The sequence below is a fragment of the Phaethon aethereus genome, assembly GCF_964289735.1.
Source record: "Phaethon aethereus genome assembly, chromosome: 18".
NCBI lineage: Eukaryota > Metazoa > Chordata > Aves > Phaethontiformes > Phaethontidae > Phaethon > Phaethon aethereus.
In genome coordinates, this window is record NC_138594.1 from 6,682,792 (window position 1) to 6,708,731 (window position 25,940).

General features: G+C 41.8%; 1 protein-coding gene across 2 annotated transcripts; it reads right to left on the reverse strand.

The window, feature by feature from the left end:
- LLGL2 (LLGL scribble cell polarity complex component 2) lies at positions 1–25,525 on the reverse strand (the record flags this gene model as incomplete). Of its 2 annotated transcripts, none has more annotated exons than XM_082008181.1 (25): positions 24,951–25,525; positions 18,545–18,642; positions 17,462–17,543; positions 16,074–16,189; positions 15,309–15,467; positions 14,401–14,563; positions 14,088–14,220; positions 13,285–13,339; positions 12,937–13,091; positions 9,342–9,559; positions 8,780–8,847; positions 7,640–7,793; positions 7,427–7,531; positions 6,848–7,140; positions 6,436–6,589; positions 5,964–6,114; positions 5,173–5,289; positions 4,487–4,653; positions 3,482–3,746; positions 2,607–2,760; positions 1,889–1,926; positions 1,364–1,411; positions 780–822; positions 490–544; positions 1–54 (listed from the first exon to the last, which is right to left on the reverse strand). In XM_082008181.1, the coding sequence occupies exons 1-25, from the start codon at positions 25,023–25,025 to the stop codon at positions 1–3; spliced, it is 3,120 nt and encodes a 1,039-aa protein (XP_081864307.1). In that variant the 5' UTR covers positions 25,026–25,525. The 2 variants fall into 2 exon arrangements, with proteins under 2 accessions (XP_081864307.1, XP_081864306.1); XM_082008180.1 differs by having other exon boundaries at positions 490–547.
- Between the last annotated feature and the right edge of the window lie 415 nt (positions 25,526–25,940).

The following is a 25,940-nucleotide window of genomic DNA, read 5'->3' on the forward strand; positions in this document are numbered from 1 at the left end:
TTACTTAGTCCATGTCCTAATGGACTTCTTGCCAAATTTCCTTCTGCATAGCTCCTGCAATGACACAAGAAAAGATTCATTATTGTAGTGCAGTATCTTCCCATCTGCTCCCAGCTGCTGACAGAAGACCAGGATTAGGTAGAGTCCAGAGGAAGTGCGCAGAGCAGAGCATGTCAGGCAGTCACTTATCCTTATACACCAGCAGCTACCAATCCCACCAAGCTTCCTGCATCCGTTGCAAACAGTAGTCCTTTGCCTACACTTCCGTAGCCCCTGTCACCTGAACATCAGTATTCTAGGGAGACAAGATAAAGCCCCGCACCCATGGTGGTAGCTTAGCTCTATTGTATAGACAGAATGGGAGCAGAGATACTGAACACGTCCAAGTGACAGTGTCAAGCCAGGATTAAAACTCCAGAGTCCCATCCTCGGCCAACTAAGCCCATGTGGCCTGCCCTTAGATCAGTATGGGTTGACACAAATAGAAACCTGTATGCGAATACTCAGAGTCCTGTTCCTTTGGGATTTGGGAATGTGATCTCTCCTGCTTTTCGGAGAGAAAGAGACAAAGCATTATTCATTAAAAAATGTCAAGGGACATGTGAAAGAGAACCTGCCTCTCTCTTACTATTGCCCTTCGGTAGTTTGTGGGACACATACATGACCAGATTCCAGTACAAGGATCCCTGCCATCACACTGGGCATCCCCCTGCTTTCAATTAGAAATGCCCTCCCTTGCCAGTCCCACTCATTAGGAACAGAAGTTGGTTGATACTCACCCTCTGCCCCCCTCCAGAGTACTCTGGATCTCCTTCAGGACTTCTGGAAAGCAGAGGGTTAAAGCAGTGAGCCAAACCAGTGGAGATCCACTTTCAGGCAGCAGCCTAGCCACATTCCAGCTCCCCACTGAACAACCTTTAAAACCTGCCTCCCACAACACAGAGGTCAGACCTTATAAATATCATTGCCTCTTCAACAGTACCAGGTTTTTACTGAACAGGCTGGCATAAAGGACTGAAGCAGTCATTTGCCAGAGGAAATGCTGCCAGTCCCAGTGTACCAGAGCCTCAAAGGAACAGGCTGTTCCAGCTGTCATTTTACAAAAGTCCTATTGGAAAAGTAAAGATCCTCTTATCACAGCAGTGAATGCAGCTATGTGGAACAACCCCTGCCTGAGGGCATGACTATGTGTCCAACCCCCCACTTCTACCGATTCATGAAAACTCGGTATTTCTACCCATCTTGTGGAATTGCAGATCCCTTGGAACTGAATACTGGAAACCACAAATTTCCCAGCAGCTTCCTTCTTTTCCCACCCAGAAAGGCACCTGCCCTGTCAGTAGCAAGACTTCATCTCACTCACTTTCGTCATTGAGTAAGGCATGTTCCATCAGCCTCCCAGACTTCCTTTCTGAAAAAAAAGAGTAGGAAAACAGCTGTTACCTAACAACATTTTCCCCTTTTCATGGAAGATGTGCAGTTTTGGAAACCTACAATAGAACTGGATTTATTTTTTTCCCCATTAAGTACCTTTTGGCTTTACTGAATGCTTCACAACTAATCCTTAAAGCCTCTCACATACTAAATTGTATTTTCCAGCAATACTAGTTTGGCTAACAGAAGATCTCATCTGTAATTTCACACAGTATCTTCCCACAGCCTCTTCCTTCCAGCAGAAACTACATTTTATCCTTTCAAGGCAATCTTGCCACAAGCAACTTACTTTAGAGCTAGCAACTACTGTGTCCAGGTAGGTCACAATGTTTCCCTCATGTCTCTCCTTATTTTCCCCTTTATGAGGTAGAAAATATCAACTGTAGCAATAGGAGCAATGTTTCAGGGTTTACACCTCACCATGCTACATTTAATACAATTATTTTTTGCTTACCATCTTCTCCATAGTCTCCCAAATTCCTTCCTGATCCCCTAGAAAAAGAAAGGAGGCAGAAAGCAAACACTGACTTTGAGGCATGAGGATGCAGAGAATTCAGGTATACTCTTGGCAGCTATGAGAAGCTCCAGTTCATGCTAACTAAATGGTTTGTTGAGCAAGAATGTAGGAAGGGCTTCATCACATGGTGATGCAGAAGTCTGCAGGCACAAAAGAACACTTCTAAATTTTTGGAATAAAATTCCTATACTAACTCCATGAGTGTCAGATCTACTGTTCGCTGATGTTCCAAGAGGAGAGGAGGAACATTAGATTTCCCTTCACAGAGCAACAGTTCAACCTCATCAGTAACACACAGCCTCTGAAGCATGCAAGAGTCAGGTATCAGTCAGACACATCATTAAGGAACAAGTAAAGCAAGCCAGAGCTTACAGTTTATGGCTCTAGCTTAGGTTTACCAATTCCAGTGCTTCACTACTTTGTCCCACCAGCAAGTAGGAAAACAATCAGGGAGAAGTTTATATTCCTCATGCCGAACCATTTAGGAACATTGTTAACAAGAACCTCAAAGGGGGGTTTTTGGTGGTTTTTTGGTGTTTTGTTTTATTTGTTTGAAAGATGACATTCTTTATAAAATACAAAACTTTGCTGGAAACACTTGAGTAGATCTCACTACTCAGATACAGGCAGCACGCAAGAGTGTTACAGACTTTACCTGGATTTTCTTGCAGCATTCTCCATGACCGACTTGTTGTGCACATGATTGTTGCTTGTAACTTCTGGCATGTCCACAACACACCGGGGCTCCACTAACCATTTGGTAGAAAGGGAAAACCTCTCAAACTCCGACGGTGAGATCAGATAGAAACCTGCAGATGATTGGGAATTTGTAAGCAATTCTCAAGTCCAAGAATACAGTTCCAGGACTAGAGAAGATACAAAAAAAGAACATATCTAAGCATCCTCTACATTTGGCAGAAAGGGCTTGCATTTCCTCCTATATAAATGAGGAGGAATCATTGAGGAAGATATTACCCCAGTTTCCCAAGGATTGATTAGCCTAGAGACTGGGCAATTTAAGATTATGCTGAGAGGTAACTGTATTGTCCTGTGCTGACACTTATGAAAAGCAGCATAGAAAGTTGTAAAACCTGAACTGCAAAGCAGAGATCCACCTTCAGCAGCCATAGGATGTTGGATGCCAGTTTTGCAATTTGAGTGTTGAGCTACAGGCATGTATAGGAAGCACAATGCAACCGTTTCCCCAGTGCCTGCTGCTTAGAGACCCATTCTCTTGACTCCAGACAAGAGGAGGGTGGCCAGATGGAAGCTACTTACGGGGCACACGCAACCTGTTAGCTGAAAACCACTGTATTCGTTAACAGTAATGGAATAAACTAACTTCTGCTTCTGCTAATTCACATGTCAGTACCTGTCGGCAACTGGTACTGGCCAGAAAAATATAATGCACATATTTACATAATAGTCACATGTATACACAGCCAATTCTAAACACTAAGCCCTATAATCCCTTTTCCATTGTCTCAAACACCCAACAGAGGTAGATAATTTTGAAGCAGCACACCTTACCTTGGCCATATTTGGTGAAGACGCAGGATGCAATGCCGCTCACATCCTCTTTGCGGATGCAAGGGTAGCGGATCTGTAACTTGAGGAAAGGCAGTGAGATAATCTGGATGTCTCCCAGGTTAGTCAGGACAGCCAGGTCATTTTCACTGTAATCGTCAGTCTTGCAGCTGCCAAAGTTTGCAACCGTCACCTTTCGTACCCTACAGCCTTCCAGGGCTGTCAGCTTGAGCTTCAGTTTGGAGCTAACCTTGGGTAATGTGAATACCTGTCAATAGAAACAAGACACTGACATCTCTTTCCTGCACAATGGCAGCAGCCGCACCCCAGGACATCTGCTGCTCCCTCCTCTAACAATGCTTTCATTCACAGTGAATACACACAGGTGTAATTTGAGCCAACCTGGCTCCCTGCTCATGGGGCAAGAAGTAATCAGCCACAGTCAGTGTTAGAACCTATTTCTGTTCTGACATCAAGCAGTTTTACCCTTCAGGCTGCAAACTACATTACTCCCCTAGTTCTTTCAAAACCCATCCATATTTGGCTACAAATTACTACAGAAAGAGAACAGGGTTTACACTGTGTGCTCTTCCACATTAAAAAGTCACGGCCAGCCAACAGAAAGCTACTTCCAGTCATCTCTTTTATGCTGACTAGTTAGTGTGCAGAACAAGCAGCTTTTCAGTTGATTCATAGAAATGCCTACCAATTCCTGCTCTGTACTAACCACAGCAAAAGCTCTTTCCCAGATGCAGAAGCAGCCTTGTCCAAAGAGTATAATGTAATATAGGAATAAAATATCTATGTTTAGCATGTGCATTACTATGCTGAACATCCAATTTGTCAGCACGCATCTGATTTATGGACTGCACCAAACCAAAACGCTGTCCCAGGGGTATCAGGCACAGAAGAATAAGCACTCCCAACAGTTATCTTTCCACTGAGCACTGCTCAGCGCTTTAGCAGAGTTTATGCACAGTCCATATGCACCTCCTGGGCGATACTTACCTTAAATTGCTCTTCAGATACCACCAACAGTTGATGGCTGCCTTGCATATCAGGACTCTTAGAAAGGTCATGTGCTACTTCTAGAGGTTCTGGGAGGGGAGTGCTGCGTCCATCCAAGACAAGTATACCCACAACAGGAGCCCGGTGCATTAGCTGAATCTCTTTGGCTAGACAAGCCAGTTAAGGAGGAAAATAAATAGAAAAACCAAACAGGAGTCTAGTCAGAGACACTGTGTTAGAACCTCACCCACACCCTCTCAGAGATGGAGACCTATACAATATGGCTATAGAAACCCTGCCTAAAAAGATTTAGTAGTTAAAGGGTATTTGGACTGAACTGATTCATGTTAAACAGTAACTATTATTACATAAAGATAACAGGTCCAGCTGTCAGAATAAGGTACATGTGCACTGGGGCTTAACGGTAAACTTCAAGGACAGCTAATGCAAGCATAAATTTCTGAAGTTATTTGGAAATGAAGCCAAGGCACATCAAGCAGTGCTGAAGCTCACTTGAGTTCAGTTGCTGCAGTGAGCATCGCTTAGCTCAGACACTGCTACATTTAGCTCCACTCTCACTGATAAAAAGCAGTAACTGAGCTATCTTGCTTTTCTGTATGTAACTCTTAGTTATACAAGTGATAGCTCAGATCCATCAGGACCTTGCTTTCACAAGGCATACTTACCCTGCTCTGCCCTGACAGGTTCATCCATCCTCCTCTCTGCTGGAGGAACACGTAAACAGAAGGCATAGACTGTACCTCCATTGGTGCCTGCCCACAAGGATGGGCAGTGGCGGGAGCCTGGAGCAACAAGAAGGCTCATGAGCACGGCACCATCTGTGACATCCTTGGATAACTGCTTTCCACTAGCTATACGCATCCTCCCTCTGTTTACATCCTAAATATCTTTATATTAGGACAGATATACCAGGGAAACTACAGGTTCTTAGCAATCCTCTTCCTAAAACATGTCTATCAGTAGCCCTGATAAAGGACATGGCATGCAAGTAAAGGGAACAGAGTGCTGTTTCCATCCAACACCACAATTGCTGTGGTTTTCACATATGAGCAGAGTAAACTTGTGCATGATATCAGTTTGGGCTCTGATGCACAACCAGCCACCAGCGTCACCAAAATTAAAAGACTCTGCTGGGGACAGGGGTGAACTTTAGAGTAATGAGACAAGGGAAAGCTTATACTAAAAAGTCAGATGTCATTCCAGCACATTGGAAAACCATACATAAAGGCTGCATCTAAAGATGAACTACTACTTGTCTTAGATTAGCCAGCAGCCAGAATGGCTAAACAACAATTCTGCATGACAACATATGCTCTCGTTCTATATTAGTTTTTCAGCACAGCACAAAGTAGGACACAGGAGGTGCCGAATTTTCCTGGCAGTAAATCCTAATACATTCCTTGGCAGGAGGAGGAAAAACTCATTTCAAGAAAGGAGAGACGTTTTTTCTACTCACTGTCTCTCAAGAAGGTATCAGCAAAATACAAGGTGCGCACAAAGCCGGTGAAAGAGTCTTCTGCAGACCGGGCTTCAATCTTCCGCTGGACTGGAGCCAGTTCCATTTCCTGCAATGCATCTTGGTCAAATTTGGCATTTGCTTCTCGCACCTTCAAAGATGAGGAGACATTTTGTCAGTCAGTCAAAGACATAAGGGAGAGAGATAGTAAAAGAGGCAGCAACAGAAAGGGAAAGCACCATCATACCAGTGAACAGGTATATTCTGCATCATATGTTCAACTATAGACAGTAAGTTTTCTCTAAAAAGTGACTATTTTATCTAACAGATAGCACCAGAACTTGCCATTTTCGCCCTTATACCAGTAGCTACTGAGACCATAGCAGGACTGCAGACCACCTCCTGCTCAAGGCAGGACTCTGCATTCTCCAAGCTGTAAACAGACAGGACCCCAAAAAGGTGGACCCCTCACCTCTGAGGCATTTCCACTACCTCCTCGTCGCTTCCTACTGGACACACGGCTTCTTCTGATCCGCCTGAATGACTGACGGAGGGACTTCTTCAGGGATTTCACCCTAGACAGTGGGCCTTCTAAAGCCAATTGGTCACTGGGATGCAGCGTACACCTGAAAGAGGGAAAGAGTAGGCACATGGTCACTTTCTATTGGGTGGCAATCACTCCCAAGAGTCCAACAAGACACACACAAATGTCAGAACATGCTTATGTATTCTTGAAGATCTTCAAGGACAAAGTCCAATGAAACAGCGCTTCTTGCTACACTGACTGGTCTTGAGAAATCACTTACCACGACTTGCTTTGTTAGCAATTCCAGGCCATCTTGAAAAAGTGATTACCACAGACCTCCTGGAAAGAAGATACTTACTTGACAAAGACCAGTCGTTTCTGCTGGTGGTCAAAAAGCCCAAAACCATGACTGGTACCAAAGGCCACAAGCTTCCATTCAGAGTGAAGGGCCAATGAGGTGACCACAGCTGGTGGTTGACACTGGACAAGGACAAAGGGCTGAAAACCAGCTTCAAATCTAACAGGTCCATCTCGAGTCTTCAGCTTCTCGTGACCTTTCCATCGATAGCCCTCTTGGTCCTGCAGGAGATCTGCTTCAGCGTGGTCCACAACATGTTCTGCATCTTCGTCATTCAGTTCCATCACCAGTACCTGAAAGGAAGAGGACAAACTTTGCTACAGCTTTTACAATTCAAGATGTCCTCCGAGCTGCAGGCCTTCTCAGCAGCTGCAAAATGACAGCATCTCTCAGGGCTGATAAATAGCATTAAAGTCTAAAATACAGAAGAGAGAAAGCAGAGAACCCCGAAACAACATCTCCAGCAACTGGATCGATTTATCACTATAGAAATTAGTACTTCCAATTTTAACACAACTCCGAGTTGTGCTGTGACAACCTGCACTAAAACGTTTATGATGACCGTTTATATTTCAATACCTGTCCTGCTGTACCAGCTACAGCCAAGTATCCGCTGTATTTACACAGGTAGATCTTCTGGATCCCAAGTCTAGGATCATCACTATAAGGGTCGAAGGTACCAACCTAGGCAAGAGAATACACAGTGGCTGGTCTTTGCAGATGCATTAACTAGGATAAGAATCAAAACTCCTCAGGTTTTCAGAAAGGTCCCACAAGCAATAGCTATCTTACCTTGCGAAGTGGAGGCCATTCGTCCTCACCCAGGGTGTTCATATTGTCATTGGGATCAGCATCTGTGAGAAATACTCTCACTGTGCTTAGCTTATAAAGGAGATGTAAGCAGACACCAGATGCATCCCAAAACCGCACAGTACCGTCTTCATGCCTGTATGGGGCAGGGTTACAGAAACACATCACACAGGAGAACAGCAAATAACCCAGAGGAGGATGATAAAACAGAGGGGAAAAAACACAACCAAAGATTAAACCACACTGTTTAGAAAGTCCTGAGCTGTGGCAACTTAGGGCTTCAAGAGAAAGGTTTGGGGGGGGAGGGGGGAGTGTTTGTTTTTGTTTTAGGTCGGGTTTTCTTTTAATCCAGTTTGTTCTCAATGATCTGACACCAGTGTACAATTTATGTTTACTCCCAAAAGCACTGAAAAGGAAAAAAGCTTAGTATATGGAAGGAACAACTCATTCTGACAAAAATATAATACTGGGAGGAAGGCAAAGAAATCAAGCTTTAATCTTAGTACTCCAGGTGAAAATTGGCCACATTCTTCCAACGTAAGGGTAAGAACTTCTAACAACTTGCTGCATCAAGAATGAAGTCTGAAGAACAGCCCACTGAAATTCTTAAAAGTGCTTTGAAAAGAAAATGACACATTTTTATGCAATGAGACAATCTCTTGCTAGCTACTTCCACCATTTAGCTAGATCTGTTCATGCTGATTAAAGCAGACAGGAGTCCAAGCTAACCTCTTTTTTAAGATTGAGAACAGTGTAGGGTAGGGGGAAAAATGCTTCAAAACCTGCAAGAATAAGTTCCACTTTTGCATTGCTCCCTTTGAACCAGTCTGGACTACTGCCTGCACTTCTACACTGATGTTTGTGGGGGGATGGATAACACATCAGAACTACAAATAAGCCAGCTTTATAGGTTATCTGTGGACATCATGATCTGTTTGCTTAGAAGTAGTAGAATCAGCTAGCTTTACAAAGCTAGTAGCCCCAGCTTTACGAAGTTGTAAAGGTGCAGCCTTCTCCCTACAAGATGAGCAGACTTTAATCCCACAGGAAAGCCTCAGTTTGCTCACAAGGAAGAGCAGAAACTGGAAAGGGCCCCTTGACTGTTATCAGTTAAGTACATACCCTGTTAGAAGCAAGTCCCTCTGCGGAGGATCTGGAGCTATGTTGGTACCACCATCAATCGGCCACGGCTACAAATACATTAAGGGAAAACTGTGATTTCGTAGGCAGTGACAGTGTGAAGAGAATATGCAGTCAGCAGGAGAGCATAAACTTCAGTGCAAGTGGCACTGAAACAGTCCATGCTGTTAGCTTTTGTTTGGATTCGATGTTCCTGTTCTGACACCAGCTGTGCTTTTTAGAAGATATTCTACACACTTCCTCAAGAAGCTGTGCTGAAAGCTTCATGCTTCTAAACGAGAAGTTTGTTACGACTGACAGCTGGGAACACTCAGACTTTCCTTCTAGCTTGTCAAAGCCTGAAAAAAATATCACATTTTAATCCCCCAGTGTGAGTAACTGCATTGGTGGTGCTCTGGGAAAAAGCCTTTCTTGTCCCTATTAAGAGGCAGGACGTCTGTCGGGACTCATCCCTCCACACACAGCAGCACAGACCACCCACGTTCTGAGCAGTCATACTGTATTTAAATGCATGGGAACACAGGTACATTTAAAACTGCCATACCATATTTGAGTAGTGAATGTTCTGCTTGCTCCCAGCACTGATAATCCTCTCCCACAGTTTCAGCGGGATGTTGGAGACATGGTGCGAGCAGGTGATGGCTGAGCAATGGAGAGAAGCCAGGTATGGAGGATGGACTGCTGGCCAGCCTGCAGTTTTCAAGTCTATAACTACCAGCTCTTCTTCTGCCAGCACCACCATAGCAGAAGGGTCATCAAACTCTGCAGAAACAAGACTCATTGAGGCTAACAAAAATGACCATCCAAGGTTAATAGAAACAAGCTTCCTGTAAGGCTTATTTGAAAGCCGTTATCACAGAGCTCTACACAAACATTTTTGTTGGCAAAACCTCTAAATGCTTCTGTGTTAACCAGGCCTACTGAGGCACTGATATTAACCAATTTCAAGGTACTAACAGATTTACTACAAATTCAGGTTTCTTTACATGACTACTGGGACTGTGAGAGTGCCTTTTTACAGATTCCACTGCAGAATAAAAAAAAATTGTTAACACCACACATGGCTAAGTAACACAAGCTCATACTCACCAGTGTAACAGCCAGAACTCTAAAGGACTTCACCTACAGCTAATTAAACAGCATGGGGTGGACAGACATGCATACACCCCAGCAATGACCCATTTAGTGCTGTGTTAGGACCACAGTCCATCTAGGCTAAGCTGCTTAAACACAGTAATGCCTTGGGTTTTGCAGAATGCTTCTCTGCTTGAACTGACAAGTATTTACAATTCAGCTCTCTCTTCATTTTCCCTGCTTTTCATATGTTCTGACACATTTTAAAGAGTGTGTACATCATCTAATATATATTCATACATATATTAGACAAGATTACAAACAAAAGAAATCTCTTGATGTAACTTTACACCTGATACAATTAAGAAGTTAAGATTTTTTCATTGCAACTAGAATTTAAGTGAAAAAAAATTAGTCTACAAGGACAGTACTGCAGTAATGTTCATGAGACAGTCACAATAGAAACTGGTGGGGAAAACCAAAACCACGAATCAGTTCACACCAATAACAATTAACACAGCTACAGAAATTTAAGTGAATGCATAGCTATAATGTGTCACATTGGAAAGGGGCAGGGGGTGATAAACAGTGAGCCATATGCAAACTAGCAGCTTTTCACTGACCTTCCCTGCTAACCTGGACTTTTATTTCCCTTCTTTGTTTGACTACCTGGAATATACTTGCAAGAAGGCACGTCTCTAAGTAAACACATACCAACACTGTTCACTCAGCAAAATTAACTTCAAGTAATTAGTACTTGGCACCACTCTAGTTAGACACCCCAAGTTTCACCTCTGACTAGCCACAGCCATAACACACCACTAATCAGTTCAGTTTCTTCATGAAAAAAATGTTTTGCATTCAGTTTTACTTTGCTTTCTTATGTGTTGTCACTTGCAGTTGCCTACAGGACTTCTGAATAAAACAAATAATATTATACCTATACTACCTTATACATGATCAGCCCTGTACTCTGACTGCTGCTGCCAACATTAACCAAATATACTCTGCGTTAACAATATTTTTTCCCTGCAAAGGCACACATCTGAGTTCATTGCTTATGGCAAGAATCTATTTTAAGTTGCTGAAGTAGCAAGCATACTAGAATTTGTCATGACTGCCATACACTCATCCACCTGCTAATTTAAAAAAAAAAAGAAAACAGGAAGGGCTAGCCTTTTAAAAATTGTTTCCACAGCATATTCAGGGTAGTGGAAAGCCAGCTACTACCATGCTGCAATGCATAAGCTTTGTGCTCATTAAATTAAGTGGCTTTGGTATACAATTAATACCTTCGCATTGCCATTGCAGGGAAGACTGCTTAAGGGCAAACAAGGCAAGCTGTGTAGATCCACTAAGCTTAGGAAATCAGCCACAAGGAAGCTTGTCAACCACAGAAACCTCATTTTATTGTAAAAAAAAAAAAAAAAAACTTCCTCATCTAAGTGCAACAGCTTCAGCTTCCTGTAGCAGCTTCTGTCTGTACCCACTAGAAGTTGTGTTAACTAGTTAAGTCAGTCCTTGGGAAGTATAAATATAAAGCCTGTTCTGTTCAGTTACTTCATCTTAAAGGACTTTTAATCGTATCCAGGAATTGAGCTTTAGGTAGTCAATCTCTACCCTAAAAAAGCTCCAATTTCTTTCATCTTTAAGACTTTTGTTCCATCATCTAGAAACTCAGCTCTGACAACTTCATAGAAAGTAAAAGGGTCTAGTTTCTTTAATGATAACAGCTAAACAGTACCTCGAGTTTAATGCTATTATTAAGCTTGAAGGTTTAGACCTATAGGTTCTGCACATTTGGAAGATGCTTATAAAAGGCAGTGTTGGGTAGGGAAAACCTATAACAACAAACGCATGCAGGCACTTCATCTCAGTTACATTCTGCCTATTTCTTTATTGGTTTTTCAGTGACTTGAGAGGGTCTGTTAAGGTCCGGGGAGAGAAGCAGGGAGGAAACCAAAAGCTGGTACTTTATGCCCACTTTCCCAAGACAGTCCTCCCCTGGATCTGCAGTCTGCTTTGTACGATAGGCCAGAGAGAGACAGCTTGCATCTAAGTATTTTAATGCCCACGCCCGCAGAGTGTGTAAGCTGGGAGCTGTCACCACCACCACTGGCAGTACACAAGACAGGTTTGGAAACTAGTCTACTAGAAAAACCAAAAACTAGAAAGCCTGAGAAGATTCAGAACAGAAGATTTGCCTACAAGCTCCTAAAAAGCATCTGGACTTCTGTGATTTGGTCTGACCCAACTTCCAGTACTGCACATTTGTGGAGCTTGAAATAGCATTTTATACACAGTTACTTCAAGTTAACCAGGAGCAAGAACTACACCAGCATTAGGCAAACAGTTCTTGGGGAAAATCCTTTACAACTCCATGAAAAGAAAGAATATTATGGCACTGTGGAAGTAAGGGAAACAAAGATCTTCAACAGAAGCAAGAATCTGACAAGCTCTATGCAAGCTGTGGAATGAGTGCTATTTGGTTTTAGAAATGTTTACATTCATGTTCACCAGCAGTAAGTGAATTAAGTTCTCTATATATTGACCCTTGGTTCTGTGTTACCCTTTGCTGATTTATTACCTAGAGCCCTAGTCATAAGTCCAGGCAGTAATTAAAAGAAACACTGTCTCAGTGGGAGTAAATTCTGTTTTTAATTATTGCCTCCTTTGAAGTGCTATTTCCAAACAACAATATTCACATCTTCATTTCATGACCTGGTTATGTCCAGTGTCCAGCTTACACAGACATAAGCCTAAGAGATTTCTTCTCATTAATTGAATAGCTTAATTTTTTGAGGAATGTATAGCATTTGTAACCAGACCATTCTTTATACCAGTATTTTACACTTCACTTTTAAATGGCAAACCTCTTTTACGGTTGGACTCAATCTTAAGGGTCTTTTCCAACCTAAATGATTCTATGATTCTCTGTTAAAGTCTCAGAAAACCCCAAAACAACTGACCTCCTCATCACATTTCATATGCTATTTATACCAGGCAGATTTCCACATGCGTACACAGTTATTCTAATTCCTCAGTAATGCCCTTTCATCACATACCTGCAGTAGGCTCTGAACCGAAGATTATAAAGAAGTCTATCACTCGTGACGTGAAGTCAAAGGCTGTTTGCTGACTGCCATGGACAACAGAGATACTGTGCCGGTCACCATAGCTAGCCCGGGGCATCCCTCCTTGGAATATAATGTAAGGAAGCCTTAAGAGAAAGACAGAGTTAGACTGGTGTATGCTCAAGTGAGGAGTAAGCAAAATTTAAAAGACATAAGGCAAGTCAAACTTCGACAAAAAATTCTTATAATGTTATCCTAAAGGGCTCTTATGGTATTGCACACTGCACCCTTTAAATGCTTTTAAACAGGTGAGACTGAAGGCATGCACCACAAACTTACCCATTTTTTGTTGTCTGCCAGTAGATTTTGGAGATGGCCTTGCAAGGAAAAGGACCTAAGAGAACAGAGTTACTTGCCATAATTCAAGAAGTGCATCTTTACGTTAAGAAGTTCCTTATTCTACTTCACCTAGGCCACCTCAGCCTCCAATTCAAGGGGAGCCACCTGAATTAGTAGGCACCACCACCTCCCCAGACCAAGCCACATCAGACAACAAGTCTTTTGGGACACACTGACCACAGTACTCCTCAGCAAAACAAGGTTTAGACTCAGGGAACGTTTTGAACCATGTTGCTGATGGCTAACAGGGAGTGGAAGTGCTGTTGTAGAAGCTGATTAACTAGAAAGGATTGTTAAAAACACAGCCATTCCTGAAACTAATGTAAAGGTGATAGAGCTTTAGAAGCTTCTATATGCTTGAAAGATGAGGTCATTCCCATTTGATGGGTTTCAGCAAATCAGAGGCATCATTTCATCCCTGTTCAGGTCAAAAAGTATACTTAGCTCACTACTAATTACAGCAGATCCAAGCAACTCCTGATGAACAAGACATTTGAACTAAAACAAAGAGCTAAATCACCAGCACCCTTCTTAAGGGACACCAGTTCTCTTCAAACCATTAAAATCCAAGAAAAACTGGACTGAAATCCCTTAGTCTATGCTCACGATCCATTGAAAAAGGCAGCTGTGCATTTTGCCATTAGGATTAAACACCAAGGAGAACGCAACTTAAATATCCCATACAAGCTCAAAATGAGTTTGCATTTAGACAAATCTGGAACAATTAAACCTCACTTACTGACCATAAGGCACGAGGTTTTCCAGAGGCTCAGGCTGCCTGTTGTCACTGGATACTGGCCACTGGGTGTAACTTCCATCATAGTGACAACTAATGAATTTATTGCCATCTCTCTGCCAGTAGAGGTTCTCCAGTTGCTGAAAAGGAAGACATACAATGACATACAACCAGAGAGCTGTTAACCCCGCCAAAACCAATGCATTCTTACTAAAATAGAAACTTTGTCAGGCTCTCCCTGCACCCACTTGTCTTCAGAGTGCTCTGAGAGGAGAGCACCCTTCCTCCCCTGCTGAACTGACTTTGGATTGAAGGAATACCTGGCTGCCCAGGAAATGGTGTGTCACTGTGATACTCCGCAGGTCCCAGAGGATAATCAAGCCCCTGCTGTACCCAATCAGGAGCTGGTCAGGGTTCTTAGGATGCTCCTGAAGGGCTTCCACCAATTCACATGATCTCCTGTTACAGTAATCTTCTGGTACCCTACAGAAGCAGAAGAGAAAACCAAGAAAAGTCTATTCCAGGTGCAACCCAATATGACTGTAGTAACAGTTAAGGCATAAGAATGAGAAATTAAGCAACAAAAAGTTCAAACAGATGAGAATAAGTACAATCTTTTCAAGAATCCTTCAAGGAGCAGAAAAGTCTTATGTAAGACATCCCACAAGGCCTGCCACATGAACATGCATTCAGTCCCATTTTCTTCAGGGAAAACCCAAGGTTTACAATGAATTCCAGGACCAGATCCCAGGAGTGTAAAGACAGTCTGGATCACCGACCCTATTCTCTGTGACCCTTACAGAATAAAGGTAACATGGAAATGTCAGCAGGAAGCAACAATGAGTTGAAGTAGCACAGCTTTCAGCAGCACTTGAATCGCCACAGTGACAAAAAAAGAAATGGCTAATTACAGCTAAGCATAACATTTTTTGCAAAAGTAAATACAAGGGACAGGGCACAACGTTTGCAGATTCACTCCAAGTGTCTCCTGTATAGTTTTGCCTATATGCTGTACCTCCATGGTGACAGTACTGGGGTGATCAGGACAGAAACTGTTATTTAACACATACCAGGACCAAAAGTTACTTTCACAGGAGTCATGCAGATTTGGACAATGCTTAACACAACAGTGAGGCCTCAGTGCATAATCTAGGGTGACATTTTAACAAAGGAAATGTCTGCTAATGGGATTCCACCTCTACACAGCAGTGCCTGTTTGCTCACTCACCGCTGCAGCACAGCCTCAGAGGTTATGGTCCTGTCCTCTAGTACTCTGAATGATGGAAGCTCCACTACAAAAATGTTGCCACTCTCTGTGCCAAGATACAGGACTTCCCGTGAGGAATGGGGAAGGACAGCTGTTATCTGTGTGGCACTTGGTGGAGACCTGGGGATGCAAAGAGACTCTCATTACCTGCATGCAAGAAGACTATTGTTACTGAATTTGAGAGAAGTAACAACTCAACAGGGATATTTACAAGTGTCATTTGTTTTATAGGCAGAAATTTTTATCTAGGCATTATTTTTCTGAAGGAGGAAAACACTAGCTTTAAGACAAATTATGTCAAAGGACTTTTGACAAGCATGTGGACAAAGACCCAGGTGCCTTTTCACAGAAGCCTCTCATTAGGTGTCCCCAAAGGAGCTCACCCAAAACTGGCAAAATCAAGTGAAACTAAAACCACAGCAGTATTTTAAACTCTGACTTCAGATTAAGTAAATCTAAGTATCCCTTAAGATTTACAGTTCCTGTACACATAGAATTGGATGCACAATATTAAAAAAAGATGTCACCCTTTACATTGGTACAACAGCCTTAAAAGGTAGTCTCCTGGGCCCTAGTCTGTTTGATTCCCATGGATGTCCCTTTAATGGATTCCCAGGAGTGAGAGTCTGTAAGAACACGACAAGCTCTAGCTAGAACAGCAGCAGAATTTTCTTACTTGCTTGTTGCTTATCCCCAAACTATCTCAAAAACACTCCTGCAGATTACCCAGGTGGTCCTTTCAACGTGAAGTGGTGCTCCTCCCGCAGCTCAGATGCCCCGCTGTGCTGCTTCAGGCTCCAGAGATGCAAGCTGTTATCATCTAGCAATGTCACCAGCTGGCACTACAAAACCATACAATATGCTTTTCTCAGAATCACAATATTAAATATAACACAGTAAATCTAGCAATAAAGTGCTGCTTTTCATAATTCTCTGCTAAAACAGGACTGAGGAGCCAGCCACGGTTCTTTATAGTGGTGGGTATATACTGCAGCAACACTGCTAGCTAACAGCGAGGGATTTCAGGGTTAGAGGGGAGACAAGAAGTAGCCTAAAGACTGAAAACCCTCTTATACAGCACAAAAGCACAGATTGTCACTGACGAGGATGACAAGGATTTAGGCTCTTGAAAAAGATCAGCCTATGTTGTAAAGCTCAGCCAGGCAGCTGCAGGCTGTTTAGCTCACCACCTTCTCGCTCAGCATGGTTTGCTGCAACACACCCCAGCTTTGGGTGGGGCTGATACAGTCTACTACACCACACTCCTTGCATTCTTCGTGTCCAACCTCATTCTAGAGGGTTGTGTCAGAGTCCTTTTATGAGCCCAGCCCTGCTGGCTGTATGTTCAAATTGAAGCATTTTACCTGCTGAAGCCACACCTGGTGCAACACTCCCCATGGGAGTTTCAGCTTATACCATTAGTTAAGCAAACAGACACCCAAAACCACCTCAAGAATTAAATCCGTCTCATAAAGAGGCCGCTTATGCTATACTGGGGGCATCAGGCAACAAAGTATGTGGCCAAGACACCAGACTGCCAGTCAAAGGAAGGGAAAGTGGTTAGACAGCCACCAGACGTTTGGAAGATTGTGCCTTCCTATTTTTAGTTTGTGGCAATAACTGTTCAGCAATCCCCAGGAGCAAGATTCAATACCCCAAAACACAAAGGCAACAAGCTTTGCAGCAGGTGAGGTTAGCAATATGGTTTTGAACTCCTGAAAATAATTAAATCAGTTCAGCAGCAGCTACTGTCCTATCTGTTCTGCAGAAGAAAGACCACCCAGTCCTAATGAAAGAATAAGGGCTGCAAGGGGAAAAGGAAGTTCTCGCTTCTGCAGCAGACTGCCTGAACTATTCTGGTCTTATTACCATTCCCAATATGTTGCTTGAGATAAATGACTAGTGGTTACGAACAATAAAGCTACTCTTAAATTTTACCAAGCATCTCCGCAGCAACAAGCGCTGCTGAGAGCACAAAATACACTGGGATAAGCATTCCTGACCAAGAAGCATTTGAATATATTTGGTAATAGGAGCCCAGTTCCCTGGAACAAACTCAACACCTGTTTAAGAGAGGTCTACACAAGTCACAGAGGTACTGAAAATACACTTACCTGATCAGGTATAAAGTGAATCTGCATTACAGTATTGTTTTCTTCATGTAAACCCATGAACTCCACCCCAGGAGCACCATATCTGAAGAGTTTGTTGAGGAGCTACAGTATTTAAGATGACCTACAGCTACAATTAATTGATAAGAAGCTTGCTAGCAAGCCAGATGAAAAGAGATTAGTTTGAAACCATGTTTTACTGTTAGTGATCTGGACTGAAAAGAACCAATGCAAATCTGCTTTGATTTTATATGCTTGTGGCAGGTTACGCACACTACAGGAGAACATGGAAGTTGACTTCATCCTTTGAGCATATACAGAAGAGATGTCTGAACCCTGTTTTTTCTCAGAAATGTTTAGTGGTTTCTCAGACACTACAATCCTGCTTAACTAATTTGTAACCAAGAGACAGATGGCTACCGCCTGCATGTGGAGTCCAGCCTCTGAACACAAACACCACACAAACACCACCAGGAATGAATGATTAAGCAGGCAGGGAGAACACCAACTTTTCCTTTCTGGGCTGCATGATATGCCTGTTTTACAGCTTGCCTATCTGGTACTGCGCCATGGGAATCACCTCAGTGCCTCGCATATACACAAAAGTGGACTGGACATCATTAGCTAAAAAAAAGTCACCACCTTAAATGTTTAGGTCTTTAATGCCTGGATGGTCAAAAACTCAGGAAGCTGAAAGCATTTCTGACTTCAGTTTTAACCTTTGAAATAGAATTACTTTAAAAAAAAAAAAAAAAAAAAGAACCCTGCCCCAAATATTTAAACAACCCTGGAATTTACAACATGAAGGATTGCTAAACTTAGGCCAGATCTAGCCTGACCTTCTGCATAGCAAGAGCAAAGAGTCTTGTCTAATATCTGCATCAGCTCAGCTTCTGTTTGAGCTATAGTTCAGCTCTTGGCAAGATAATCCCAGACTGAAATCACTTCAAACCCAGGCAAACTGTTCCAATGTTCCAGTGACCCCTGCCTGCAAATCTATACTTAGTTTAACTTTTTACAGCGTCTTCAAAGTTGCACATTCTGATGCAGCCAGAGAAATCTAGCCAAGGTTGTTCAAAAGAATACAGTTTGATGGCTCCTGATCGTGTTCCAATGGCCATAAGGTGGAGAAATGGGCTATAGCCCAGTGCACTGGGTTGATGGGGAAATCCATGTTCCACAGTCTGGTAGAGAGAAAGAAAAATCATTATCAACAGCATGTTTTGTGGGCATTGTTGTATACAGATAAAAAACAGAAATTAAATATGGCACGGCAATCTGAAATACAGCACTTAATGGCAGCTTTTTCTGTTGAAAAGTGTTCAAATACAGGTTAGATTTGCTGAAAAATAGCCTAAGGGTGAATCTATTCCAAGAACCCCTGGCTCCGCAGCCAGGATATGCAGAAGTGTAACAGAAATGAAAGAGAAATATTCTGAAAACAGTAACCCAAGCAGCTCTTTGTGTTAAGTTTATAAATAACTCTGCATAAGCACATCTTAGTCACCACAATACACTCCATCACTCCACATCAACTTTACTTCTGTAAACCAACTGCTCAGCACAATTTCAAAGTCTGGCACAAATACTGTGTATTGTAAGGTCAGCTTTATCTGTCAAATTCCACACAGGTCAGCCTTCATGACCTCCTCTTGTTGACTGACATCAAGAAATGGTGCAAAGCTATGAAGAACTATTGAATGAACATCAGCGCTCATCAAGAAAACTAAACCAATTTCTTATGGGGCAGTCAGGAAAACTAACATAACTAATATCCATTTTCCAGAGGTAGCACAAGAAACAGTGGAATCTAATGAGAGCAGGAGCCTGCTAGGCCATCTCAGACTAATTCAAAGCCATTTAGTAGTCGCTCTCATGGGGAGCAGCAAGTTGCTCAGACTTAGCGGCTTCCCTAGAGTACAATTTACACTGCACCAAGAACAAGATTTGGAGTATGTTGTACACACCACACTTAGCATGGCTGATGCATTTACACACTATGGAATAATATTATGCCGTACTTAACAATACAACCAAGCTGCTTGTAAAATAGCTCAGTCAAGTTTTTAGAAGTGCTTATTTACAGCCATTATCATTGTTTAGATAAAACTAGTATGCATGAGTGTTCAATAACATATAGCCATGTAAAGAGGGATTTGTGTGCCCAGAGATTAATTAGGGCTACTTCCTGGAAAACATCGTTCTCCTTACAGTCCCAGCTTCTGGAAAATATGTTCTTCTAAGGCAAGCTGGTCAGCTAAAGAATAGGAATTTGTTACAAAACAGCTTGAGGACCATTCACGGGGAAAAAAAAAAAAAGGAAGAAAAAAGAATAGGCAGAGAACCCTTCATCTACAGAAGTAAGCACTTGCACATCATTCCCATCCTCATTTCCATCATGTCTTTGAGACAGAACTACCACATCACTTGGCTTTGTGGCTTATTCAACCTAAAAGTAACACCTGGACTTTATTTCCTGCATAGTGATATTTCCCAACTTAAACCCTTGCATGAGAATCAAATAAGCCCATTTCATTTCTGTGGTCATGCCATTATCCTGAGGTGCTCCCAGCTGCTACAAAGTAGTTTAAAGCCCTTTTACTGTTCCTGTTCAAGGACACAGACATAGGAGGATATGGCTGACTCCATAGTCTGCCAGATTGCTTCAGTTTTAGCCATTTGATCACAATCCATAAATTGTAAAAATAGACGTCCTTCCTCTAAATCATTGGTCTGAGGTCCTATTAGGGGAAGATGAGCCATTTTAGAAGATACAAAATTGGAAATATTTGAGCATTTCCCAATTTTCTGCTTGCCAACTCCTAAGACTGGGCAAAGGAGTAGTTACTAATTTTTAATCTTTTACATGTAGTAAATTAAGATTAGTACTACTGGCTCCAAGACCACCAAGTTTATCTCCCTTTATGATAACTTAAATTACCTTCCCAGAATATAAATAAGGCTGGAGATTGTTACATTTGTATTACTAAAAACAAAATTTGAGACGTCAATCTTTTTAATGTCACCCTTGAAGTTGTTGCTAACCAACCTTTACTTAGCTACATATATAAAACTTGCTAGAGGAGACCATATGAAATTAGGAGTTTATCTATGGACTCAGAATTGAAACAGGGCAATTTTCTAATCCAGCACAGGCAAAGAGGAATGTCTCTGTACCATGATAGCTACTGAGACAACACAGAAAAGCTTCCTAATTGTCAAAGTTGTGGGAGTATGAAGCTATGGTATACAGTTCTGGGAAGAAGATTCAAGGTAGCATCTTATCTTAACAAGAAATCAGACATTTAATTGAATCAGGTGTAGGAACACAGAGTGATATCAGTGAGGAACTTGTTAGGGAGACACCAGTGTAATTCCACTGTTAGTTTTAGTTTCAACTTGTTCACAGTTGCTTGTTCACATGTCAGCAGCACAACTAGGTGCCATTTTCAATGAAACATCAATTAGAAACTGTGTTTATTCTGAGATTTCTTCCAGCTCAGAAAATAAGGCTTTAGCCACAATTCTCATAATAGAAAACCATGACTTATACAATACTGTACTGCCTGTTAGGAAGCTGTCAATACTAGCCCTAATATTGGCCTAATTATACCTTGGTTTTGATGTGTTAATTTGTAAACACATTAGACAAGTCAATAAAAGCTTTAATTTTCAAGTATGAGACCTATGAACTGCATAAGCGAGTGTGTACCATTCAGTAATAATAATAATAGGAGTGCAATTTTTTCTCCAGGTTTTCCTTCAAATAGGAAATATGAAGTACCCCCCATCCCATAGACAAATTTGCAAAAGCTACAGCCACTATTACATCCAGGAGTAAACAGTTAGTAATAGAAGGCCACTGCAGAAAATAGTACCACATACAGGAGCACGAGAGTATCAGCAACCACCACAGTGTGTTACACAACAGTTTACGCAGTAAAGCAAACGTACTAATGCTTTCTGATAGCTTTGAATCTTCAACTAAGATGCCCATAAGATGTCATGAAGATAATTCCCTCCTATGTCGTTCATTTGTTTCCACAGCCAGGCAAGAAAAGCATCAGGGTGGCTTTTTGGCCGTATTTGACACCACCAAGGCCAGGCATTCATATTCACTGTATTGATTACCCGATCTTTTTCTTGTACTTATTTATACCCATCAAGTCAGCTTTTTGGCTGGCCATTCCTCCCCTCTCTCAGGCAGCTTTCAGCAGCCAACCCTTTCACCTGCTCAGCAGGTAAACCCAGCAAGGGGGAGCAAGGGGGGCAGAAGGCAGGAGAGGTTACAATGGAGCCTTTCAGCCGAGATGAAATAAGAAACTAGAGTGCCCACAATGTGCCCTCCTTCTCAAAAGAGGCTTTGTTTCTTTGAGGAAAGGTAGGAGCTTTCGTTTTCATTTTCCTCGGACCACAGATTTGTCAGACTCAGTAAAAGTAAGCCTGATGTCAGCAGCATTAACTAACAGAAATGTTTCATGTCAGTCATATTTACTGCAGGAAAAAATGGAGCCAAACTTAACAGTTGTTCCCAGCCCACACTAAAGCTGTGCGGATGAAATTCAGTGCTGTCTTCCTTCTTTCATTTCTCTCTGCTTCTCCTCTCAAATTGTTTTATGACAAAGCAGAGACAAACCCAACCACAAGCAATACAAACCCTGTACCTTTGTTAATATGCCCTTTTGAAGAAACAATGAAGCTTGTATGTGTCAAATGTACTTTGCATAGACACCAATTCAGATTTAAGGTAAGCTATCCATCACACTCATTAGCAAAGGGTTAGGAAGACTGAAAAGAGGGGGGGAAAAACACAAATCCATAAATTAAATGCAATGTTCCCAGTTTGGTAACATTCAGCTGTAAGACAGGCTGGTTCACCTGTGTGTTACCCATCATCTAGTCTGACAATGCCAGCCTGAACATGTTTGCTCTGCAGGGCTTGGACTGAGCCAAAGGCATCCAAATACTAGTTCCAAAAGCAGGATAAACTTAAAGAAGTAGACTGCCAAGTCCACATACCTTATCCTTCATACTATCCACTGAGCTAAAAACAGATTCTTGCAACAGGTACACACAAGTATGGGAAGTTCTTACTCACACAGAGAAACAGATATGCAAAGCTGAGCAACTAGCAGAATTTAGGACGGTGTTCTTTGAAACAAACATAGGTTTGAGGACAGTTTGAAGAGATACTCCAGTGGTCAGTCAGTCCTTTAAAACCATTTGGACCACCCTCTTGTGTGGAAGAGAAATGCAAGAGGGAAACAGTAAAAAGATTGCAACCTATTTATACTTGAGGGAGTAAACACACAGAAAAATCTACCACCACCAATTAAAAAGACTTTTTTAATTGAAGTCCAGTCTAATTTGGTCAGCATGGCCAAATATATTCCACTATATTAACACTAAACTTGTGTGGCATCATGCATTCAGATTCAACTTCAGTGTAAACAATAAAATGAGGGCAGGAATCTCCAGAACTTTTAAGGTACAGACCTTCCATTTAGTCACTACCAGCATCACACACCGAAGAGGTGCAAATATACCATGCAACTTCTCTGATCAGCAACTTTATAGTCCCGCACAATATTTCCCAAGCAGGTTCTTAACCAGAAGTGTTTAAAAGACCTCAAGTAACAAGTGTTTAAAAACTTGTTTACCAGCACTAATGTGCTTGCTTTACTAGCACATTAGACAAGGACAGTCTTGGCACAGAAAGCACTATGTTTCTTGGCTCCTTGAAGCCACAACCTTTAACAGGTCAGAATTAAAATCTGACTTTCCCAGATCTTCTCAGTCTACCTAGCTGTGAGTAGATGTTTGTTGTATCAAAGGGTAGAGTCTTTCAAATGATCCATTACCTCTGGAAATACTGGAATGGGACACACAACACTTGAAAAAAAACCCAAAAACTTTATGCAAGAAAAAAGTATAATGTAAAAGATGCTCATTCCCTTTCTGATTCTTGTTAGAAAAGAACAAGTTACTGTGGCTTAAAAGTGCAAATGCATTTTGCAAGGCCTTTAATTACCAAATTGTTAATGAGAGTAAAACATTAGGAAGTGTCCAAAGTAGTCACCTCCCTAGAAACAAGATGCAATATTTACCTTCAGGACTGAATCAAATAAGAGTCACAAATCCTGATGCCAACTTCTAATGTATTTGAAAGTTTCCCTCTTCTGCAAAAGCTAGTTTCTTTCAACCCTGTTTTGCATCATCCAAATTATCCTGTCTCTGGCAGGTAAAGTTTAGCCAAACATTCTCATAAGAGAAAGGCATATTCAAGGAAGAGACATCCCTGAAAGAGCAAAGGTTTTTCCAAGGCATATACAATTTTATACGCTTATAAGAGATTCTGAACCAATCCTGCGATGTCTTTTCTGAAGCTGATATTGCATTCAGCTAAATGCAAGCAACTCAGTCCTGATCGTCTTCATTTACTGAAATTTTTACTGCATCCACACTAGCATTTCCTCATGGTAGTGAACAGCAAATAGGCCTGAAGTACTCTTGAGTTCCTTTTGTCTTCCCAATGGGAGGGACGTATGTATGGAAATGGTGTGGTTTAGAACCAAATTACATTAAATCGTTCATCTCAAATATCCAAAGATCCACTTTAAGTATTTATCTACACTAGAATTTTAATGAATCAAGGAGGTTATTTCCTAGGCTGACTTCAGTTATCCATTATACTTTTCAGCAAAATTCCATTTAAACCTTGGAAATGTAAAATCTACAAATATACTCCTGATACCCAATGAAGGTGTAAGCAGCCATTAGCTTAGGCATTTACAAAGATGAAAGCACTCTGTTCCTGGCCAGGGCTCAAAAGAAAAATGCCCAGAGTGCTGGGTAGATAGCACAGCCATTGTCGTTTCCGCTTCACAGAGGGAAGGAAAAAAACTCGATAAAGATTCAGACTAAGATAATAGCAAATTCATTATTAATGTCCATTGTGCTGCCTAGGTGCTATCAAATTTCTATCAGAGACTTTTAAATTCACATTTAAAAACTGAGGTATACTTATAAACCCGAAGTATAATCACGGACGAAGAACGCCGGCTTCAGCTGCATCACAAGCAGTGGCTTACGCGTATCTTTAGAGAAATGTTTACTCTCATAGTGGTACTGCAAAGACTACCCATAACATAAGTAGTCACAGCACATAGCAGGACAAACTACATAACACTCAGTATATAAAAGCTGCTGTGAAGATCTCTTCTTTCAGCAAGTGCCACTCAGCAGCATGACAATATCCTTTTTCTTAAAAATAAAAGCCATAATTGAGAACAGGCTTGTGAGTTTAAAGAAAACTAGTCAGGCACATCGGAGGGAAAAGGGACAAAATTGAAAAAGAGAACAAGCCACCTCTCCTAAATTTAACTTTTCCACCCACACTCAAGTAGTTTTTCCTTGCCTTTATACTGTGCAGTGGCTCAGGATAGATTTGTTTTGCACACATATGCCTTGAAGTTTGAGAAAAGCACTGTACCTTGTTAAACTGGAAAAGGTCACGTTTAAGCCTCTCTCTCACTGGATCATGTCCGGGTCTTAAGAACCTTCTCATTTTCCTCGCTGTAGTATCTTGGCACCAAAAATCCTAACCAAAAAAAAAAAAAAGCAAAGCCGTATGAACAAAGCAGCCTGAGAAGAGAAGCAAGCAGAAATAGGTTATTTAGTTTGGTTTAGCAAGTAACACAAATCAGCCAGAGCAGAATGAGACAACTATCGAGTAACTAAAACCTGATACCACCACAGAGCAGCATCTCTGGTGCAGGACTTACATAATACCATTTTCACATTGCTAGAGCAAACTGGTACAGATAAGCCAAGAGTATTTTAGAAAAGTTTTTACGCTTGGTCATTTTGCGATCACTGCAGTTGACCTTATCCAAAAAAGACACAAGCAAAACTGCAGTATTTGCATAAACATTTAGACAAACCCAATCTAAAGGCTAACTCCCAGTCTCACAGGCATTATTGACTAGTATCACTCTTCACCCCAGGTAACCCTCCAGCTATTGAGCTAAAAAGAGAAAGAATCACATTTTCTGCTTGCTCCATGGGTACGGCAGAAAGGCCTCTGTGCTGCCTGCAGGGTAGCTGCATTAATTATTAACTTGTTTTTGTAAAATATCAAGCCTAACTCCCTGCTCAAGGTGGGGGTAGGGGAACGAAATTTTGCACCTGCAGTTCAACGTGCAGCTAGAAGCACAAGCCTTTCCGTAGACCTCACTGCCTCGTGTCTCTCACGGTACCAGGAAGATCCAAACAGGACAAATGAGATCCTGCTTGCAACTTAGCAATCCCACTGGGGATACCAGGCTACAGCTTCATATTCTGTACAGCTCAAGAGATTCTTTGTCACATCTCCCCTCTGCAGAGGTGCTAAGTGGCAAGTAAAACTCTGCCAACTCAAAAGCAAAGGTTTGAATCCCACCCTGACAGCTTACCTTGGCATGAGTGCTCCTGCCTGCCCTGG